The 21972-nt window shown below is 41.5% G+C and overlaps 2 protein-coding genes across 3 annotated transcripts; one reads left to right on the top strand and one right to left on the bottom strand.

Annotated features, from left to right (window-relative positions):
- Positions 1 to 121: 121 nt before the first annotated feature.
- Positions 122 to 12857, top strand: MED17 (mediator complex subunit 17). The gene is made up of 12 exons (XM_054627922.2): positions 122 to 409; positions 705 to 871; positions 1290 to 1509; positions 2884 to 3020; positions 3119 to 3203; positions 4338 to 4490; positions 5267 to 5397; positions 6447 to 6631; positions 7154 to 7291; positions 8265 to 8382; positions 9590 to 9749; positions 11713 to 12857. The coding sequence occupies exons 1-12, from the start codon at positions 178 to 180 to the stop codon at positions 11916 to 11918; spliced, it is 1932 nt and encodes a 643-aa protein (XP_054483897.1). The 5' UTR covers positions 122 to 177; the 3' UTR covers positions 11919 to 12857.
- A 2424-nt stretch (positions 12858 to 15281) lies between these two features.
- On the bottom strand, positions 15282 to 21935 carry VSTM5 (V-set and transmembrane domain containing 5). Of its 2 annotated transcripts, XR_013180983.1 has the most exons (5): positions 21631 to 21935; positions 18303 to 18632; positions 18062 to 18202; positions 15821 to 16526; positions 15282 to 15765 (listed from the first exon to the last, which is right to left on the bottom strand). XR_013180983.1 is itself a non-coding variant. In XM_054628306.2 (4 exons), exons 1-4 carry the CDS (start codon positions 21713 to 21715, stop codon positions 16483 to 16485), a joined length of 600 nt encoding a protein of 199 aa, XP_054484281.1. In that variant the 5' UTR covers positions 21716 to 21935; the 3' UTR covers positions 15282 to 16482. The 2 variants fall into 2 exon arrangements, 1 of the variants encoding a protein (XP_054484281.1); XM_054628306.2 differs by having other exon boundaries at positions 15282 to 16526.
- Between the last annotated feature and the right edge of the window lie 37 nt (positions 21936 to 21972).

The raw sequence follows: 21972 nt of genomic DNA, 5'->3' as shown, positions 1-21972 counted from the left end.
AGCCCACTCGGCGCTGGCCCCTCCTGCTTCCGAGCTCTCTCCGAAACTGGCCGAGCCCGCTCGGCACCGGTCCCGCTCCCTCGCGAACGCCTCCGGAAGTAGCCGAGCCCGCCCGGCGCTGGCCCCGCCCCCTGCCGGGCCCGCCCCCTGCCGAGTGCGGGCGGGGGTCGCTCCAAGATGGCGGGCGTGCCGGCCGTGCGCATCAGCATCGAGTCGGCGTGCGAGAAGCAGGTGCAGGAGGTGGGGCTGGATGGCAGTGAGACCTACCTCCAGCCGCTCTCCATGTCCCAGAACCTGGCGCGTCTGGCGCAGCGCATCGACTTCAGCCAGGGCTCCGGCTCGGAGGAGGACGAGCCGGGCTCGGCGGGCCGGCCCTGGGCCGAGGCGGGCGAGACGGAAGATGAGGAAGGTGAGAAGGGCCGAGAGCCCGAGCCCTCCCTCCGGGATGCGGCTGCTGGAGGCCCGCCGCGCTGAGGCGGTGCCGGCCTGCGGCTGCGCGGGTGGTTGGGCCTGGCCTGCCTTCCCCCAGGGGCTGGTCACAGTGTTCGTGACCCAGCCCCGGTAAATTGGACAGGGAAAAGACAACAGCAGATTTGATGTCGTGTTGTTTTTCGTGCCGTTATGATCTCCCTGTGGTTCAAAAATCAGCCTTACACGTACATTTCTAAAGTCCATTGTTTTTCCTGCCTTTGTTTTTTTTTTAGGGTTGGTAAAGTTCCAGCCATCCCTCTGGCCTTGGGATTCAGTGAGGAACAACTTAAGAAGTGCCTTGACTGAGATGTGTGTGTTGTATGACGTTCTTAGCATTGTGAAGGATAAGAAGTTCATGACTCTAGATCCAGTCGGGCAGGATCCCCTTCCTCCAAAACAAGTATGTTATACCTAGTTGAGTGCTTTGTGTGCTCAATCATGATGCTAATGTTTTTATTCCAATGGATTTTTTTTTTTCACATGTGGTCAGTACAAAATTTATCAAAATGCACCTTTTGATGTGCTAGTGCAGTGCTTTGAGGGTCAGAGTAAGGCTGGGATTGGGAGTTGAGGCCAGTTTCAAAGCCTCTTTACTGAACTTTTAAGTTAAAATGCTACTTCCAATTGTATAATGGTGATATGAAAATAATTCTGGATAAGTTACTGGACATCCAGAAAAACAGCCTATCAGTCACTGTCCGTTAGTTTCCATTAATAATAAATAAATATTAAAATTATTAATTATTATTCGTAATAATCATCATCATCATCTTGTGTGAATTAAAGTCCAAGTATCTTGTTGTTGTTTTTGGTACTAGAATCCTCAGTTTCTACAGCTGATTTCAAAAAAGAAGTCATTAGCTGGAGCAGCTCAGATCCTGTTGAAAGGTGCAGAAAGATTATCCAAATCAGTTGCTGAAAATCAGGAAAATAAGCGACAAAGAGACTTCAACTCTGAGCTGCTAAGACTGAGACAACACTGGAAGCTGAGGAAAGTGGGAGATAAAATTCTTGGTGATCTGAGCTACAGAAGTGCAGGTAAACAGTAGGATCTGTTTTCACAAGAAGGGATATTTTATGAAGTCGTCTTTTCGTAACTGGAAAAAGAGATGGAATCTCTCTTAATAAATAATTTCAGTGTGAATTTATTATATTTTTGAGACAGATTTATAAAGATAGAACTGTTGTTTTAGTAGAAGGGAAAATATCTTGGCATCTTCAATCCAGAAAGTGATTTTAAAGGCTAACTGTAGTATTTTACTAAGACTTTGTTCAGAAAATCAATACTGCATTTGCAATGTAGTTGATCAGTTGACAGGCAGACTTTGTAAATCCTTGGCTTTTATCTACATTTGGTGTGTAAAGCATTAAAAAAAGAAGCGAAGAGTTGGTTGCTTTTTTTTTTTTTTTTAATCGAAGATCAGGAAATCCTAGAATATCTCAAGTTAGAAGGGACCCAAAAGGCTTATGATATCTAACTCCCTGCTCCCCAGAATTCATACCAGGTAAAATTAAACCATACTACTAAAGAGTGATGTTGAAGGTAGATTATTTTATCTATTATTCCTACAGTTGAGAAATGATGCTGAGGATATGCTTTAATTCATGGATTACATTTAAAGGGGGTGAGCAGCCCAGGGTTCTAGAGGCCATTATGGAGTGACAAAGTGAATACAGAATCACACAGAACTTAGGATGCAGGTACAAAGCAGGCATCAGAACCAAATGTGTTGGGTTTTGTTGGCATTGGTGAGGGAGGGGAAGGACAAATTGAGATTTGTTAAAATGAAAAAGCTGTAGCTATACCCCAGGCTATGTATTGTTTTTAGTTGATTTACCCTGAACTAGGTGAACTGTGTCCTGGATGAAAAAGATGTACAGCTAGGACAGATGTGGGTATCTGCTTTTATCAGTCCCCGAATGACTGCCTATAAAGTTATCTTTTACAGTCAGGACATGGTCATAGTTTTAAGATTTCTAGCCAAACATTATCAGAATTCCTTTAAATCAAGAAGGGTGTTGTACCTTTAACTACCTGCTTGTGAAACTTCACACATTTACTTTTTGCATTTTTTTTTTAACCAAATATCTTTCTTTTTTCCTTCCTTGCACCTAATGACTCAATTTCAAAAAAACTCTTGGCTTCCTCCCATAATTATTGAATACTCTGTGTTAACTTACTGCAAAATGTTACACATTGCACAGTGGAGGATTGACATGCTCTTACAGTGGTGTGAGCTTTCTAATTTACCTGAGTTTTTTTAAGAAGTAATTAAGAAATGTGAGTCAAGTGCAGATCGGAAGATTTGGAGACTCAGAAATACATATTCTTCCAAAACAGAAATATGAGCTTTTTTATTTGCAGAAGGTGCTTAATATTTAATGTGTATGCCTTTGTCCTTCTTTCCTCAGGCTCCCTTTTTCTTCATCATGGCACATTTGAGGTGATAAAGAACACTGACATTGACCTGGACAAAAAAATACCTGAGGATTACTGTCCTTTGGATGTTCAAATTCCAAGTGATTTAGAGGGATCAGCATACATCAAGGTTTGTCAGAGAAACCTTAATAACCTAGTGGAGTTTTGTTTTAGATTTGTATGCTTGCAACAGAGAACAATTATTAAATACTGTTCCCTCTTGCCTAGGTTTCTATTCAAAAACAAGCACCAGACATTGGTGACCTCGGGACAGTCAATCTCTTTAAAAGACCCTTGCCAAAATCAAAACCAGGTACAGCTTATATGTTTTAGGAATATGTTCTTGAGGAATGAGTTTGCATATGATGCTTGTTTGAAAATTTCAGCATATAGCTGGGAAGAAGAGTGAATAAGACTTCCCTTATTTAAACTGAAATATTCTGTTTGGGTGGTGCTTGGGCTTTGGAAATCATGCTTTCAAAACATGCTCCTGCAGTTTTTCATATGTGGTTATTCAGTTCTGAAAAAAATTATTAGGGTTGTATTTTGAGTATTCCTGGAGCCTCTTTTGTTTGACATTAAAAGTTTGAGCCCATAACTGAAATCAAACCAAGGTGTTGTGTTTCAGTCAGTTACATCCCATTAATTCAGCTGAACTAGTGATTGCTCACTCTCCACTCTGCCCAAAATGCATCATTTGTGTCTGTTGTTCGTATGTTTTATCTGGATCTGAAACTCTACTGGTGGTCTGTGTGTTAATTACCAACAGCTCACCTGGCAGATGGTACATTGATTCATTTGATATGTGCCAGTATGGGAAGTTTTAAACTTTTGGATTAAAAAGCCATTTTCTCTGTAAAGTTAGAAATAAACTGGCAGGATTTTATTTCACAGTTGTCTGATACAAATGCTAGTGCTGTCCTGAACATAGGCAACAGAACATAGAGTGCTGTACTATGAGGTGTTTCATATGGTATTGAGAGTACATTATGCAGCTTGTGTGCTTACTCACTCCATAATCTCCCAAGAATTTTGGGCCTATAAACCCTGTGAAAGCACATACATGCACTGAACATTACTGGGTAGTTCATCATAGAGTGAATTTAATAAAGCCAGAAGTACCATTGAAAGTAAACTAAAACTTAAGGAGCAGAGGTTCATAAAGAGAGACCTTCACAAAAGGCCTGGGAGTGTAATATACTGTACCATAAGGGTGTTGCACTTCACAATATACATATATGTAAAATTGAATCAAAATTAGTTTTAGTTTTACCTAAAGTGCTTGCTTACCTGAGATAAAATTCTGATAATACTCAATTTGGATATAAGGCACTGACTCCTTTATCTTAGTGATGACACCTGGCTACTGCATAGTATTTGGCATCTGAACAAAAAGGTGGCTTCTCTTTGCTCTTCCCTCTTGCAAACATTTATTTATATTTTTCAGGTTCTGCACACTGGCAGACAAAGTTGGAGACTGCACAGAATGTTCTTCTATGTAAAGAAATTTTTGCCCAGCTGTCACGAGAAGCTGTTCAAATTAAATCACAGATTCCTCACATTGTAGTGAAAAATCAGATAATTTCCCAGCCTTTCCCAGGTAGGAAGCTTTTTAAGATGCTTAGCCTACAGTTGTTTCCTTAAATACTGATTGATGTCACCTTTTTTAATTCTCTGTCCTTACAAAAGTAAAAACAAACTCCTTGATTTTCAAAGTTTTTGAAAAACAGAATTTCAGCTAATGCACAGTAGTTTCTAATGTACTCTGTTTTCCTTTGTGGTTATGTTTTTTGTCAGCAGCACTTAAAACTGTCAGCTGTAATGCCATGTGCATGTGGCAGTTTGGAGCTAAGCTTCAGTCATTGCTCCTGGATTGCGTGTAAGAATAAATTTAAGACTTGAGTTTATGAGTCCTCAAAAGACCAAAAGCAAATGCTCTTCAGTGAGGATAATTAAGCAGCATAAAGGTGGCTCAGAGTCAGTGGTGAATCCTCTGTTCTTACAAGGGGTACACAACCCATTGTATCATGCAAATAATATGTTTCTGGATTGCTTAAAATGTGTCTAATGGTTAATCACTCCTTCTTTAAGAAAGCAATGGGGTCCTGGGGACTTCTTTTTGTGTGGGATTGAGTCATAGAAATTGATGTGAAATGCATCTGGTGAGTTCACAGTTGTCAACACTTACGTGAAAATCAAGTTTTACTTGCCTTTGGTGCTGTGCCCTCCACCATCATTCTTTGATTTTTCTCTGATACATTGAATACCTGTTGTTAAACTACTCAGTATAAAAAGTGAAGAAGTTCTCAGTAGCAATCTTGAAAATTGTCAGTGCTCACTTTTTAAAATCTTTTTTTTTCCATCTGCTTTGTACAGGTTTGCAGCTGTCTATTTCTCTGTGTCACTCTTCCAATGATAAAAAGTCACAAAAGGCTGCTTCTGAAAAACAGAATCCAGAGGATCATCTCTATGTTCTGGAACATAATTTGCATCAGCTTATCAGAGAGGTACTGCATATATGGCTGAAGTACTGAAGAGTTTTTGGGCTTTTGTTCAGCCTTCTGCCTAGCGTGTGGCCCTGGTATAACAGCCAAGTGCCACTAGAGGCCAGTCCTTCTCCATCCATTTGTAGAAGACAGCCTACTGCTTGGGTTTCCATGGCTGTGGGTGGTTTGAGAGTTCCAGTTAATGCTTTCAGGGCATGCTAGTTCTTTACTTAACCTCAGACCTGGCTGCTCACTTCAGAAAAGCCATGCAAAGCTTTTCCAGTAGAGTTCATCAGTTCTGCCCTTTTTGTGTCTAATAATGCTTACCAAGCACTGTCAGTGAGCATCTGGTCAGGCATACCCTCATGAAGGAACAATCAATTGCCATAATAGCTTTGTTTATTTGAATGTCCGCTTCTCTGCTTCAGCATTTTGGATTCTTGAATAATCTAGCAGAACTTGGGGCATGAAGTTGAGGTTGTCTCTCTTCAGGAAAGAAGCCCAGTTTTGCATCTCTAAGTAGAATTGAAACCATGTTCCAGAGAGTGTTCACCTCCTTAGAGCATGGCTCTGCAAGTCATGCAGTCATGTGGAACAGTCCAGTGTTTTAAACACTGATTTAGGGCTCATGAAGCTTTGGCTCAGTGCCCACCTTTCCTGTGGATTTCCTTTACTTTGGACATACTGCTAAAACTTTCTGTACTTCAATTTTTTTTTGTCTAAAATACTTCCTTTATTTTGAAGTGACCATTCTTTCCGTCTCCATAGATGTATATAAAGAAGACTTATTAGTTGGAACTACTGCCATGGTACCAAATTTCTGTTAGCTAGCACTTTTTTTTTTAAATTACTTTCTATAAGTTTTGAAAGACACATATAAATGGAGGAAGAAAAGTATGAAGAATTGTCTTTACAGTGCTGTCAGGTTGATAAAGTTAAAAAGTTGCAGTTTTTGAAAGTACGTACACTCTAAAAATGTGACGTGAAGCAACATATTGTAAGATACATATTATTTATTGCAGATACATTATTTGGTGCCTTCCTTTTATAACATCTGTTGATTGTTGCAGTGTCACAAGCAGACTCTGAGCTCGACAGTGATGCCACATCCAGCTAGTGCACCTTTTGGCCATAAGAGAATGAGACTTGCAGGGCCCCAGGCTTTTGATAAAAATGAAATCAGTTCTTTACAGTCGAATGAAGGACTTCTGGAAAAGATCATAAAACAGGCAAAGCATATATTTTTGAGACGAAGGTGGGTCACAAGATAGTCTTGTTACAGTAACATGTACCATTACATAGAATACAATTGTCTATTTAAAGTGTTTTTAAAACTAGCTGCTGTTTCTTTCATGGTTAATACAGTCTTTTTTTGTACTTTAGTACTTTTAAGTACTAAGAACCAAAAATTATGAAAAAATATGAGAAAACAACATTCAGCTAGTAAAAAGAAAAAATACCAGATCTCTTTGAGATCTCTGTGACAGTTGCAACATAAGCTGCTGATAATTGTCCCTACTTACCTCAAAGTGCATAAATCCTTTTTAGTATTCTTATCAGTGCAGTAGCTAATACTGAGTAATACCACTTCAATACTGCTGCAGAATGTATGAGAAATGTACAGAATAAACTGTACTTCATTAGCACCAGAACAGTGCTGAAATACAATTTTGATCCACATGTTTGTTATATCTAATAACCTCCTTGCTTCCTGAAAACAAGGTAACAGTACAAACTGCCTGGATTATTGTGTGTGGAATATGGCTTTATCTTCTAGAACTGCTCGAACCATTGACAGTCTGGCGAGTCGTATTGAGGATCCTCAGATTCAGGCTCACTGGTCCAATATCAATGATGTTTATGAATCCAGTGTTAAAGTTCTAATAACTTCTCAAGGATATGAGCAGATATGCAAGTAAGTGTGAGAATGCATGTCCTTTTAGTTGTAAAGGCATGAAGCAAAGGCAGCATGTATTCACATTGTGCTTTAAAGGTTTAGATTTTCTTCAGACAGACAAGTAGGAGTCCATTATTTGTGTGTATTTGTTTTTCTGACTTCACTGTAGGGTGAACAGTCACCTTAAGAAAATGTCACCCACTTTACCCTTTAATGAAGATATTTAGTACATCTTTAATTAGTACAGTTTTCTCTCAAAGAAGAAATTTAAGATGACAGTGGACACTTGGTGGTGGCGGGGTCGGGGAATTTCCTTTGGCTAGAGATGACTGAATACAAAGTATCATTTGATGGTGCTGGATTCTAAACTTCCAGTCTGGTCATGGAAAGCTAATGTGCTCAGTCCTAGCTTGGTTGCATACGTACTGAAATGTGCAACTCCTGTAATTCATGCAATAATTATGCATGTTGTTACTGAAATACGAGATTTGATGTTCCAGAAATAAATGCTTGCAGATTGACCAGCAGTGAATTCATTAATGCATCAACAGTGTTTTCTTAGAGCAGTGCTCTCTGGCTGTGACCACAGTATGGGGCAACCTGCTGTGGGGCAAATGACTATTGGTGCATTTCCAGTCTTTATCCCAGAGTACATAAGCTGCCCAAGTTTTGTCTGTAGCATTTTCCCCTGCACAACTAGAAGGAAACTTGGGCATGGGGCAGGTGGGGAGCTGTGAGGCTTCCTTGACCTGAACAAATGGTAGGCCAGGTCTGGGAGCATGCCACAGAATATGTCACCTGCCATACAGAGGCAGCTGTTGTGGTGATTGATGAAACTGGAATATTTGGAGTTGCTGTCCCATTCTGTAGGCTTTGCACCATCTGTCTTAGGAATTCTTGTCAATGATTGGGTGGGATTCTGTGTTCTTAGTTTCCTGTTTTCTTAAGCGTTTTAATGCTTTTTGAATAAATATGGATCTTGTCTTCAAAGATCCATTCAACTACAGCTGAACATTGGAGTTGAACAAATCAGAGTTGTGCATAGAGATGGAAGAGTTATTACATTGTCTCATCAAGAGCAAGAACTGCAGGATTTCCTTTTATCTCAGGTAGACTCATATATGTTATTCTTCCCTTTCTCGTGATGTTTGGGAAACAGAAAGAAGTTAGAATCTCACTTTCATCTATGTAGAAATTATTCAAAAGTTCAAATTAAGATAGTGGAGAAGGGAAGCTGGATGACTGAATTTTCACTATGTTTGTGTAGAGTCTTTAGCAACTGTTACTAAAATATATTGCCATTTTTTACTAGGGTCAGTAGTCATAATAATTTTTCCCTCCAATTTAAAATGCATTTCTTTATGCTGCTCATTATGGGAGAAACAAGTCGGTGGTAATCATAGCAGACAATAAAATATTCTATATATGAAACTTACTGTAGCTAAGTTCTTAATGAACCCACAATTACTGTCATTTCAACATTGTCTGTTAATGCTCACTTTGCATCTGTCGTTACCAAATCAGCTCATACTTGAATGAACTCTGTTTTCTTAATTGCTTAGAACAACCTGCTGGTTTTATTCAGAAGTAACAATCTCCCCACTATGCATTATAAATAGTCAAAATACAGGTCTTTAATAACAGTGGTTGGCCTGTTGCAGTTACATAAAACTCCATGACACAGAAAACAAGTTGAAGCAGATTCTGCTGAGGTCGTGTCTTTTTGCTCAGGTGTTGTCAGACTTGTTCACAGAGAATTGCTGAATGGTGCTGGATACTTCCTTGTTACAAGGGTTAAGTCATGATAAAGGAAAACAGTAGCATTTAAACTCCTAAGCTGTTAGAGCTCAGTGCTTACACTTGAGCATTACTGGAGATAATCATGCATGTGAGGACCTCAACTTTTTTTTCTGAATTTTTTCTGCTAATACTTTCTCATATTTTTATATCTTTTACAGCAGAAGTCTTGTTTATGTTGAAATAGAGGATTGTTTACAAACTAATTTTCTGAGACCTAAATCAAGATTTTTGTAAATTGATAGCATCATTTAAATAAAATGGCTAAGAGCATATACCAATGAAAAATTCATTTAACTGCATAATAGAGTGGTCTTCTCTTCTGTGAAGGAACTAGTCTAAATTCAAATAAAACAAAGTTCTACCATCATATTAAAAAAAGTTCTCTGAAAGTAGAGAACTTAAGGTCATTTTTATAAGCAATTACTGTACAGAAAACAGGCTTGCTAAACTACATAAGCAATTCTTTCTATGGTGTGCAAATATTGAACAGAAAACAAACCTCTTGTTATGTTTCAGATGTCACAGCACCAAGTGCATGCAGTTCAGCAGCTTGCAAAAGTTATGGGATGGCATGTGCTGAGTTTCAGTAATCACGTTGGTCTGGGGCCAGTGGAGAGCATTGGCAATGCATCAGCAATAACTGTAGCATCACCAAATGGAGACTATGCCATTTCAGGTATGTTCCCTCTTGCAAACAGAACTCAAATCTTTCTGAGAGTGTTTTTAGAATATTTTGCTATAAATTGATACTATGCTTTAAAATCTACATACTGTCTCTTTGTGTATGGAATTGACATCTAAATAGAATCAACACCTTGCCCAGGAAGCCACTTAATATAAACCCGATTTAATTTACACAGGATTGAAAATATTTCTTATAGTCACTGTGGAAAATTATATGTATTATATTAATACATTATTTGAATACATTATTTTGAGAAATATTATGTAAATATTTGTTTATATAATATATAATTATAGATAATTAGTTATATGTATTATTATTAGCATAGAAAAAAGCGATTACAGAAACCATCAGGATCCTGAGAGAAGGGAACAAGATAAACAACAGGATCACAACTCCAAACTTAGGGAGAACAGTTTTGGTCTCTTCAGGGATCTTTTTGAAAAACCCTATGGGATAGAAAGAAGAGGGGTCCAGGAGTGCTGTTTGATTATTGTTTTCAAGGGTCACCTCTTTTAAGCTCAAGAATGGTCATTCCTAATGTTCAGGAAGTTGTGTAAAGGTGACAGAAGACCTGTGTGTATGAACACGGAGCCCATGGCTGAACTCATGACATAGGAAGGAAGCTCCAAGAAATTATTAGTAGTTGTCCTGGGAGGGATATAGAGAGACTATCCAAGCATGCATTGATAAGGATAGGAAAGCTAAGGGTGGGACAGGAATCTGGTGAGGGATGTACAGGGCAGCAAGAAGAGCTTCAACAGGGATGTCAGCAGCAAAGGAAAGATGAGGGAAAATGCGGGACTGATGTTAAACAGAGAGTAGTACCTGGTGGCACAGGACATGGAGGAGGCCAAGGTACTCAGTACCTTCTTTACTTTGGTCTTAAGATTGGCCTTCAGAAATGGATCTGTGAGACTCATGGGAAATTTTGGAGCAAAGATTCAGCCTCAGTAGTGGAAGACCAGGTTAGAGAACCTTTGAACAGACTTGGACATATACAAGTTCATGGGACCAGGTGGGATATATATCCATGACTGCTGAGGGTGTTGATTGATGTCACTGCAAGGCCACTCTTGATCCTAAAAGGCCAGGCTCAGGAAGGGCTCCTGAGGACTGAAAGAAGGCAAATGTTTCATCCTGTATTCAAGAAGGAAAACAAGGGGAACTACAGCCTGATCAGCCTCATTGTAATTACTGGGAAGATGAGTTGGAAAAAAATAGTCTCAGAAGAATTCTCCAAACATACTGTGGAGAACATGGTGATGAGGAGTAGTTGGCATCAATTTATGAAAGAGTAATTATGTTCAATCAGCCTGATAGTTATCTCTTTATAGAAGGTTAGCTTGGTAGATGGGGGAAAAGCTAGGTGGTACCTCTCTAACTGTTTGTTTAAAAAGCCAACACACACCACTCCCCAGCATGAAAATACAGAAACCCATCCAAGCCAGCGAAGCACCACCACCCCTCCACTAGTCTCACAGAATTTTGTGATTAAAAGTAACTGCCTAATGACTTAGATCCTGTCTACTTGAGAGAATGAGAGAAATCCACTAGAAACAATATATTTTTCAACAGAATAGTGGGGAATACATCCAAAGAAGGAATGAGCAATGAAGCCTTTGCCCTTCCTGGAATCATTGGGGGAAAAGAAATGCAAGGTGTACCTTACATGCAATGTAAGGGGTACATTTTTGTGTTTATTAAAAGTTTCTCTGTCTTGAGCTAACCAAGAACCTGCAGCGTGAAAGCAACAAAATAATAGAGAAGTAGGAGATGAGAGAGAAAACCCAGAGAAAAAGCTTTGAAAAAGAAAGGAAGAGAATTTCCCTTGTTTGCTTTCAGCATGTTTGGAATTGAGTAGGAGTAAAGTATAGAATACACAGGGAAGAATATTTAGTATGAGGAATGCCTACAGTGTAAAAATGCTCATTGAGCTCTCCTTTCCCCACAGTCCGTAACGGCCCGGAAAGCGGCAGCAAAGTCATGGTTCAGTTCCCACGGAGCCAGTGCAAGGATCTCCCCAAGGGCGATGTCCTGCAGGACAGCAAGTGGAATCATCTCCGGGGGCCATTCAAGGAGGTGCAGTGGAATAAAATGGAAGGGCGGAACTTTGTGTATAAAATGGAACTCCTCATGGCTGCCCTAACTCCTTGCTAGTGAAGCATCAGCCTCTCTCTAGGGCTTTGAAGTGTCTCTGTGCAATGATAACTTCCAGTGCAGCAAAGCGAAGTGGGAGCTATGGGCCAATACAAGGAAGCAAAATCAAATTTATTTCCTGTACAGAAATAACCATTTTGGTATTTGTAATAAAACCTTTTTCAGTAGCATATAAAATACATACAATTTTTTGTAAAAGTTCCTTCCAGCTGTATCTTTGAAATTTGCTCCGTCCAGAGTGACATAGATGAGTAATTAATGTATTTTTTGTTTATAAAATTAAATTTGGTAGTCCTTGAGTTGAAGCATTCTTGAGTTGGAATTTTTGTACATTGATGGAGATTCTGGGTGACTCCTTTCTTTTTGAGAAATGTTTACTTGGCAATTTAATTTGAGTGTGTTACAAAGTCACTGCCTGTGACAAAAGTCTTTCCTCTCTGATGGCCTGTGTCATGTTGGCTATTTTGCTTGGTTTTTTGAGCTTGTTTTTTACAAGAATATAGAGGAAAGGGTCTTACTTGGCTGGCAAAGTTCTGACAATTTGAGTTTGTGGGTGACTTGTGATTTAGTGACTAGATAGAAGGAGATAACTCTCATGCAGTAGACCTCCACACTTGAGTATCTGGGTCTTTCTTCCGCATATTCCATGATTATCATCCAGGGAAATAATAACATCTTCTTGAATATCAGCTATTTTCAGTTCTTTCTAAATAAAAAAGTCACGTTTTTTATAGTTTTGGTTGTAGTTGTAGCCTTCTTGAAACAGTATAGTGTTCAACAAAGCTTTCATTTTGTTTGGTACTTAAGTGCTAAGGGTCTTTTTGCAACCTGTCTGTGTAAACTGGTTCATATTCATGTCTGTATTGTCTTATGAGGTGTCTGTCTATATGTATATAAATGAACTTCTTGCACATAAACATGATCAAATTGAGCATCACACTTCCATGGTGACAATTGTTACTTTGTTGTATTCTCAAGTATAAAGAATAATTGTAGGAAAATAAGCAGCAAGCTGCTGCTCAGCAGGTATCCAAAGCAGTTCTTGTACTTATATTGGTGTTGGCCAGCATGGAGCATCTTGTTCCAGTTCCTGTGAGTACTTGCTTCTGTGTGACTGAACTAAGAGAGAGAAAGGGTTTTCCTTGCAGGGGCTCATGTGTTACCCAAGACAACTGATGAAAATTAAAAGCCCTAGTTGAAAATAAGTCTCTTGATCTTGAAGCCCTGTGATGCCAGGTCCTGTATTGCTGTGCCAGCAGATGCTGTGTGATTACAGGCAGAGGGGGAGTTGTTCCTTGGTGAACAGTTCAGCCAACAGCCTGATGCATGCGTTCATGCATCTGACTAGATGACGCTGTTCTGACTCCTGCTAACACAACAAATCTCTTATTAATAATTAGAAGATGAGTCTATGAAACTTGGACATGTCTTTATGCTTTATTGTTCTTAACCTAAATTGACAGGTCTGCATGTAGCAATAGCCTTTTCATCAAGTTCTGAGTTGCCAACAAATCAGATCACTGTGGAGCTATTACAATCTCATGGTTGCAGGACTTCTCTCCTGAAAAGGACATCTCCTGTGATGCAGAACAGCAAGCTCTGCATGTTAGCATGAAAACACTTGTCAAGACTTCTAGGTCTAGCTGAAAAAAGAATAATAACAACATCAAAAAAAGAGTTATTTGAGATCTGGAGAGTCAGTGTTTTGGGGTTGAATACCCAGGGATTCCTAATTTTATTGGAAAACAGACTGATTAGACATCTAACAGATAGTCTTGAAACTTGGTAGTGCATCTTTGAATATGAAATGATGACATTAGTGAATTATTAAGACCTTTTCAATTGATTGCCAAAGTAATCTGATGAACGTGGACATCTCTTTAATTCAAGTTTAAAATCCCTTAATGCCTTTGGTCATCTAGAATGCTCTAAATACTAAATTTGCTGCTGTTCTGCAGGGAGTTTCCAAGTACAGTAAGAACAGCTGTTAGTTTCTGAATTTCTACTGTAACCACCTTCCATGAGACTATAGATGCTCCAGAGTAGCAAGAAACTGGTACAGTTTAGCCTCACATTCTGTACCTCAAATATTGACCTTAATAATGCACAGTGACAAAGAGCATTTTCAGGTAAATGTGAGTATTTTTTAAGTAACGTTACCTGTGTAGAGTAAGTGTGTTAAATTGTGGGTAAAATTTTTGGGTGAGGAATTGTCTATAAAGAAAGCTATGTACAGGTTAACTGTACTGGATGTTCTCTCTGAATACTGTTTGAGTCCCTGCTATTCATGTGGGATGTTACTGCTTAAAAGTGAGGTTGGCACCAGGTTTAATAACCAAGGATTGAGTGCCTGAAGTTGAAGTGACTTCAGCCAAGCTGAAAGAGGTAGAAAAACTGTGCTGGTTGTAAACTTCTTTTATTGTAGTACATTTTAAACTGAATAATTTTAAGTGTTCATTTCCTACTTTCCTGCCAGCTTTCAAACATTGTGGTTTAAATGTGTGCATGACCTCTGCAGTCACAGCAATGAACTAGAATGGTCATTCATGTCTGGATATGTTTCCTGACTTCCTCTGGCAATTGCAGTGTTCAGGTCAGTGTTAGCAGGTAATAGTGGTTTTATGTGTAAGCTGGACTTTTTGTAATTCCTAAGTCTGGCAGAGCACCTGCTCTGTATTCAGCTCAGCCTAATACCTAGCTTCACATTCAAAGTGCTTTAATACTTTTTGCCTTAAAAGCCTAAGATATGTTCAAAGTCTAAGATTTAGGGCTCAAAAAGAACCCCTAACAATGTTTTCCATATTCTATAAGCATACTTTACCCAGTAATTCAAGTTAGGTGATTGAAATAGATGCACTTAGTTTCCCTGTTGTCAAAGCTTGGTTCACTCAAAGACACAAAAATGGACAAGTTTAAAGCAGAGAATTGGAATAAACTGTTACTTGTCTGCTGTATCTGATACTTACCTCATTTCTCACTTTTTTTGACCTGTTCTAGATGTAGGAAGGAGCAAACAGCTGAATCTGGTACCTCAATTTATGAGTGGGAGAGAGGCCCTTTGTATTACAAAGGACCAGCTCAGTATAGGATGGTTTAGAGCTACTGTGCACAGGATGCTTTGGCTTGTTTGGCCCCTACCTGCATCATTATGTACTTGCTGAGAAATTCCCTGAACGTTTTTCCAAAGGGAGCCCACAGTACCTCTGCATTTGAGCATCCCAGTCCCTGACCAGAGGCAAAGCTCTGTCAGCCTGTCCTGTAAAAGATTTTTGCAAACAAGTGAGACAAAGTGTGAGAAAGGCAGTAGCTGCAGTTTGACTCAAACAGCAACGTGGCAATCTACAGGCGCAGACTAGTCCATGATGTCTTCCAAGTTCAAAGTTTATTTCACACTGCAAAATTCTCATTACAAAAGCAAAACAGAATAATTTGGAACTCGGTCAGTTTACTGCTTTCTCACTGACAAACACAAATGTTATTTCACCCCACAGATCTACAGGTGGAGAATTGCAATACGTGCAATATGCAGATTCAAGAAAACATTAGTTGGGTCACTTCATGTTTTCTTACAACATAGGGAAAGCAAAGGTGGCTTCTCAACAGGAGCAATTTTAGAACTGTATTTGTTAATACTGTATTTCAAAAACATGCAGTTACAACTTTTTTTCTCAGATAGATTGTTCAGCACTGGGCTGTTTGCAAAGGACTTGACATCTTTTACAAGAAAACTGTTTAGTATTTTGCCACCCCAACTGGTGTTGTGTGTCACTGTTTTATCTGACCCCCTCTAATCTTCATAGACAGTGTTCTCTTTAGTGCCTGCCTGCACTGTTCCTTGTACAACCACCTGCTCTAGTAATGTCCTCTTTAGTGCCTGCCTGCACTGTTCCTTGTACAACCACCTGCTCTAGTAATGTCATAAAATGTGTGTTAAGATCCATCCTGGGGCAGTGTAAACAACTGCGGGAAACACAAGCGGGAGAACTTTGACCAGCTCAGCGTTCTTTCAAAGTCAGTTTTGTCTCATGAAAAATTGCAGTTTGTCTTCAGAGCTTTAGGAAGTTCCTTACACCCAAAAGCAGCAGCATAGGTGCAATAAACAGGATTCAGTGCTTGCAATTAATTTTTTAATGTAATACTGTAATTAGATATTTAATTTATTATGTTGATGGATACTAATGACCACTCTGACTGTAATAGGAGACTTGCTGTATCCAAAATGCATGTGTCCTTCAAGACCATGATAATTTCCTTTATGGGTTGATCTTAGAGGGTTGGTTGTTTTTAAGAGTGGTAGAGGCTCTAGATTTTATTAGCTAGCCACAAAAATGTGTTCATGCTCAGCATGAAAGCCTGCTCTTTTTTACTCTGACCTTGACTAGCAGAACCGAAAACTTAACAGGTTCAAACAGCTCCATCAGACACTGCTGATTTAATTACTTTGCAAGTCAGGATGTTTCTGCAGTAGTCACAAACATTTTACCTTCTAGGTTTGTTCTTGCTTTCTTGGCCAACACTTTCTTCTGAGGTAGAATTGTTATTTTTATTATGATACAGTCCTTGGCTAACACTCAATGGTTTCCAGTTCAATCTCTTCTGTTGTACTTGCTGTAAATGAAAGGATATTATTATTGATTGGCAAATGGATTGGAAGGCCAACATTCCAAAATTAACTCAAGACATTTTTAACTTTTTATTATTAGCTCAAGCTTTCTCATCTAAAATTAGGTTTTAAATACATATTTTCAAAATATTTAACTGTATAAAGAGGTTCTCACAATCTTTAAAGTGACAATGATTTCTTCCGGTACGAGGCTAAAGATACTAAGAAAATGAAGTCCATAGGGACCATTCTTATATCTCTCTTCATGACTTCTGAAAGGAGGGCTCTTCTGAGATAGAATTGGGGCTGAAATTAGGTCTCTGCTTTGGACCATTTCCTGGGAGATCACACAAGTTTCTAGAACTGTGCTTTCTTGAACTCTGCCATATGTTACATGAGTATGTCTATTCAATTCAGCCCTGTGGGAAGACTGGCTTCAGCTGGAGGAAAAGGCTTTATCTAAACAAAATTCTGTATATTCTGGCATGATAGGAAAATTTTCAGTAGCTACAGAACCTTGTGAGTGATGTATGCACCATGAAAACAGCAGCAACACTTAAGAGCCATACATGAGCAACAGAAAGGAAGACGCAGCTCAAACCAAATTAATTTCTTCTTCTATTAGGTTTTGCAGAGTTGACACAAAGTCTGGGCCACGAATCTTAGGATGCTTGAGTGTCTCTGTTGGTCCAGTAAAATATTGATAGCTAGGCTGCTTGTTGTAATGTAACACTTCTTATAGAAGAAATACAGACTTTTTACCTAGAGGGCAAGAAACCACGAGGGGATCTGCACTTACAAAGAAGGCAGGTAAACTTCTGAAATACTTTGAAGTGGTAAAGGAAACCTCCCATTTCAAAGATGTGCCTAAGAGCTTGATCCCAGGCTCATAACACGCACCTTGTCTTTCTGCCTAGGCCAAATATCCCTGGCAGTAGCTTGGAAATTTCTTCTCTAATATGTCCCTTCAGTGTAGCTCTTGTGTTCCCTTGACCTGCTTTTCATGACTGTTGTCTTCAGTGTCAGGTTTTGATATTACTCAGTGTTCATTGGAGTCTGCAACTGGATCAAAAGTGAACAGATGAAGTGGGGGTTTGAGAGGAGGAGATGCAGTCCTCTGCTGAGGACTGAACTGAAGTAGGGGCACTCCCAAGGGTCATTTGATTATTTTCCCCTAGAATACACCCTGCTGATGTGAACTCAGAGAGTTGCTGATGCTCTTGACTTTGTCTCCTGCCCTTTGATGGGGGGTTATTTGAGCTCTGGTCTTTTCTCCCCAAGTTTTGCAATCAGCAATGTTGGGAAGTATTTTATTATTTCTAATGTGAAACAAAAAAGGTAGATGTCCTGTGGATTGTTCTTCAACTAAACACCTGTTACTCAGTTGCCTCAGCTAGTAAGGAGTTAGAACAGAACAACTGATCTGAGACTTTCAGTCTTGTTTCTCAGTGGCCCTGTTTAGCACCTTTATGGTACAAATTTTAGGCTCAAATTTCAGGCTTGAAGACCCTATACCCTGACTACATTTTTAGAGAAATACCTGTCAGTTTGTGTGTTGTCTTCTTCTGAAATAGATGCAGAGATTTATTACACAGCCACATGAAGCAGATTAGAATGGCAGATACTGCAGCGAGAAATGTGAAGAGAACTGCTACAAAATGCAAATCTTCATAGATAATCTCTGTAGGGAAAATGGAAAAAAAATAATATTATAAAATTGATTACAAGCAGATTGATGCTTAAACACAGGGTAAAGCCAAGAAGTCCCAAGTAGTTTGTACCATAAACATTGACTATGATGGTGCCATAGGCATTGGTTCCATGCTCCTCCATTACAGTGACAAAATAGTAGCCGGCATCTCTCATGCCCACATTCCGAAGCTGTATAGAGCCATTTTCAAAAGTAGTCACTCTGTCCTTGTAGACCGTGGATATGTTGACATAATTCCCACTTCTCCACTCAACAATGCTGGTGGTGCCCCAACTTGACACATGCTTCCACTCAATGGTGGCCACGCCTCGGCAAGAGTATTCAACTGAGAGGAGGATGTTTTGTGCCACTGTTGCATTGATGTTGGGTTGTGGGACAACTAAGGATACTCCTCCGGGAGCTGAAAGACAAAGGAGAGTGGTGAGTCTGGAGGTGAGGCTGCACCAACTGTCCAGGGCAGGTTGGGACCTCTGGATCGTGGTGATTCATCCTACCTATCTCAGTGATCTGTTTTAAGAGGGGATAGATTATGCTTTTCAATAGCTTTTCTTTTGCTTTCCATAAAAGTAACATCCATACTTGAAGACTAAGTACACATTTATAATTTGTGATAGCAAAAATGCTTCAACCATAGCGGACACGTATTTGCATATGTTTCAATGTTTTAACATCCGCATAGAAAGGGACTTTGGATAAGTATAAAATTTTCTGAAAACTGAGCAATGTTCTTTTGTTCATCGGTAACTGGCTTCATCTAAAAATCCTGCATTTACATGGAAAGTTTAGTTGCCATGTCTGAGGTAATCTATCATATTCATTAACTACCATCCCCCAAAAGCAAGAACTGTAGTAGGCATAAGTATGTGAAGTCTTGGCAAGGACTTTGTCATGTTTTCAGGATGTGTAGTGAACATTAGAAATATCAGCTTCTTAAAGGCCACCAGTTAATAAGCCAGTGCAGATAAATCACATGTATACAAAGGTACACAGTCCCTGAGAAGCCAGGGACTTCATGTTCCTGATGATATCCGGGCAAAAATGCATATAAAAGAATATTTAATTTTCATCTACTTCCTCCTGATGTGATTACAGAGCTGTTTGTGACACTGTAAAACTGAACTGACTGCTTAGTTTAATGTGTAACTGCAATAATTTCTGCTTGCATTTGGTGTCTCTGCATGAAGATTTGGATGAACACCAACACTGGAGTTTTAACTGGCATACATTTTTCTTTTGATTAATGGCTTTTCTGAGACCCTTGGCTAAAGACTGAAATCCTGTTATCTACCCACAAAAATCAAAGCAGACAAAAGGCAGATAAAGCACACAGTAAGGCTGAATGCCTTTTCCTGGTTTGGCTTGGAGCAACTCACCTGCTCTACTCCCTTACTGTGGGAACAGCCTGACTGCAAGAGCAAAACAAAAAAGAAATGCTGACCTGTAAATGTCTGTAACGTCTGTAACCCCATGGGGGAGTGGGAATGAGACCCTCAGCTACACTGCATGAGTGCAAAGCGGGACACCTGGGGATGATCCTGGAGTTTCTGCAGTCTTCAGAGATAAGAATGATTAAGAAAGGCAAAGAAAAAAAATCTCCAAGGGAAAAAAAACTTGTAAAAAATCTTAAGAGCTCTCCACAGCCACCACAAATGGAAGAGATGGGTGAATTACAACCTGACTTCACCGTATTTGGGATCTGTAGCAGAATTCACTAACTCTGTTGGTCAGGATAAGGTAGGGGAGCTCAAGAAGCCAGTTCAGTTCCCAGGCTCTCATCTACGGAACCAAATAGGACCTAGGCTTTTTCCAAGATAACATTCCTGGGCTCCCCTTTCATGAACATTGTCCATACTCATGCTGCTCAGTCCCCCTGCAGGAACATCATGCTTTCTGGGCAGCTCAGTGCATCCTCAGCTGAGCTGTGGTCTGCTGTTCAGCCTGTGTGCAGGAGAGACTAACCAGAGCTGTGAAAACGAGGTTTGTGCCAGCTACAGAAACAGAACAGCCGGGAACCTCTGGTAATCGCTGCAAATTGTTCCAATTGTTTTCTGGTCCGTGTGTTTATTTAAAGGCCTTTCCCACTGTTTCTGACCAGACAGGAGCTGAGTGTCTCCCCTCAGTGACCCTTTCATGTTTTTATAGAGGCTTTGTTTTGAATATGCAATTGCAAAATAAATGTAAAAAGAGAGATAATTAAAATCTTTCCATTAAATTATTTGCTAACATGTGCTGTCCCTATCTGGTATGCAAAGCTAAAAAAGGCAGTGCAGTATCTATCTAACCATTCAAAAACATTTTTAGTAGGCAGTGTGCCTAGATCACCTGAACCAGTCTATCCACCAGGCTGGAGAGCAAACACCACACCCACATGCAGCGCCCTACGGAAGGTGACGGCTGTGCTTCTCCCAAAACCAGCCCCTTCACACCCAGTAAAACACGCACCCAGGAGAAGCGCGTACAGGGGCTGCTCAGAGCTCACTGAGTTTGCCGTCCTGACACGCTGCTCTACTCCAAAGTATTTGCCTGGCCAAGAGTCAGGCTCTGCCTATCAGAACTGGCCGCGGCACCGCAGCTGGGCCTGCGGTGTGTTGGGCAGTGAGTGAGAATCAAAAAGGCTGGCGGGGCCAGCAGGAGCTCTGAACTGGGGGACAGTTCTGACAGGGGCCTCTGAAACCCTGCGGGCTGCTTCTCCACCCTTTGGTGTCCTGCTTGCGCGTCACTTCTCTCCGTGGAGTGCCGTGACCGAACCAAACTCGCTGGCGGCTCTGACACCCCGCTCCCCGGGCCAGGGTGGGGCTGGCAGCAGCCTCCCTCAGGCCCCTCTGGGACCGGACCCGACGGCTCCCTGAGGTTGCCCCATCCCCACTCACCCCCCGTGGGGTGCTGGATCAGAACCCACCTTCCCTCCTCACCGCCGTGTTTCCCAGTTAGACACCCCTCGGGCTGACTAACCGGGTTGTTTCCCCCTCCTCGCCTTGTTCCCTCGGCCGCTGGAAAAGCAGCGGGGGCACGGCGGCTGCTGGGGCCGCCTCTGCTGGAGCGGGCGTGAGGCCGGGGCGTGGGGCGCTCCCCCCGCGGCCGCGCTGCTCCCGCTCGGCTCCCCCGCTCCCTCCGAGCGGCAGGAGCGGGGACGAGCCTCCCCTGACCGTGTCAGGGAGAGCAGCGATGCCTGCCTCAGTCTCGGTATGTCCCGTCCCTGTCCCCTCCCCAGCCGCTCCCGGTTGCGGACGAGCCGGGCAGAGCGCTGGCCGCAGGCGGGGGTCGGCGGGCGCTCTGCACCGCCCGCGGATGCTGGGCGCTGGGGCTGAGCCGGGGCTGAGCCGGGGCATCGCGGCGAGGAGCAGCAGGGAAGCGCCGGGGAGGGAGCGGGGGAGGCAGGGACGGAGCCGGACACTTACTCTGCAGAGCCCACCCGGCGGCCAGGCAGAGGGTGACGGTCCCCACGACGGCGCTCCGGCCTCGAGGGCCCTGCAGCGGTCTCATCAGCGGGAAGCCGATGCCCCAGGGGGTGCATTTAAGTGGCTGGGCCGGCCGGCGCGGCCCGACCCCGGGGCCTGCCTGCCCCAGAGGCCTCTCCCTCGCTTCTCTCCCTCCTCTTCCTCCCGCTCCCGCCGCGGCGCCGGGGCTGCTCCCAGCTCCCCCCCGCAGCGGCCCCCGGGCGCTCCCCCGCTCACACCCCGCGATCTCCCGTCCGGGCTGGAGATGCAATTGGCTGAGTGAGGAAGGGAAGGCGCTGCCCG

The sequence above is a fragment of the Agelaius phoeniceus genome, chromosome 2 (genome assembly GCF_051311805.1).
Source record: "Agelaius phoeniceus isolate bAgePho1 chromosome 2, bAgePho1.hap1, whole genome shotgun sequence".
Taxonomy (NCBI): Eukaryota; Metazoa; Chordata; class Aves; order Passeriformes; family Icteridae; genus Agelaius; species Agelaius phoeniceus.
Note: the sequence above shows the minus strand (reverse complement) of the source record. Positions and strands in the feature narration are given on the sequence as shown.

Excerpts from the sequence above, each read along its gene's own strand:
- VSTM5 (XM_054628306.2), bottom strand. The coding sequence starts at position 21,715 with ATGAGACCGCTGCAGGGCCCTCGAGGCCGGAGCGCCGTCGTGGGGACC. Across the intron at positions 18,633-21,630 it reads CGCCGGGTGGGCTCTGCAGA|CTCCCGGAGGAGTATCCTTA; the intron begins GTAAGTGTCCGG and ends TTTGTCTTTCAG. Across the intron at positions 18,203-18,302 it reads CATCATAGTCAATGTTTATG|AGATTATCTATGAAGATTTG; the intron begins GTACAAACTACT and ends TTTTCCCTACAG.
- MED17 (XM_054627922.2), top strand. The coding sequence starts at position 178 with ATGGCGGGCGTGCCGGCCGTGCGCATCAGCATCGAGTCGGCGTGCGAG. Across the intron at positions 4,491-5,266 it reads AATTTCCCAGCCTTTCCCAG|GTTTGCAGCTGTCTATTTCT; the intron begins GTAGGAAGCTTT and ends TGCTTTGTACAG. Across the intron at positions 5,398-6,446 it reads TGCATCAGCTTATCAGAGAG|TGTCACAAGCAGACTCTGAG; the intron begins GTACTGCATATA and ends TGATTGTTGCAG.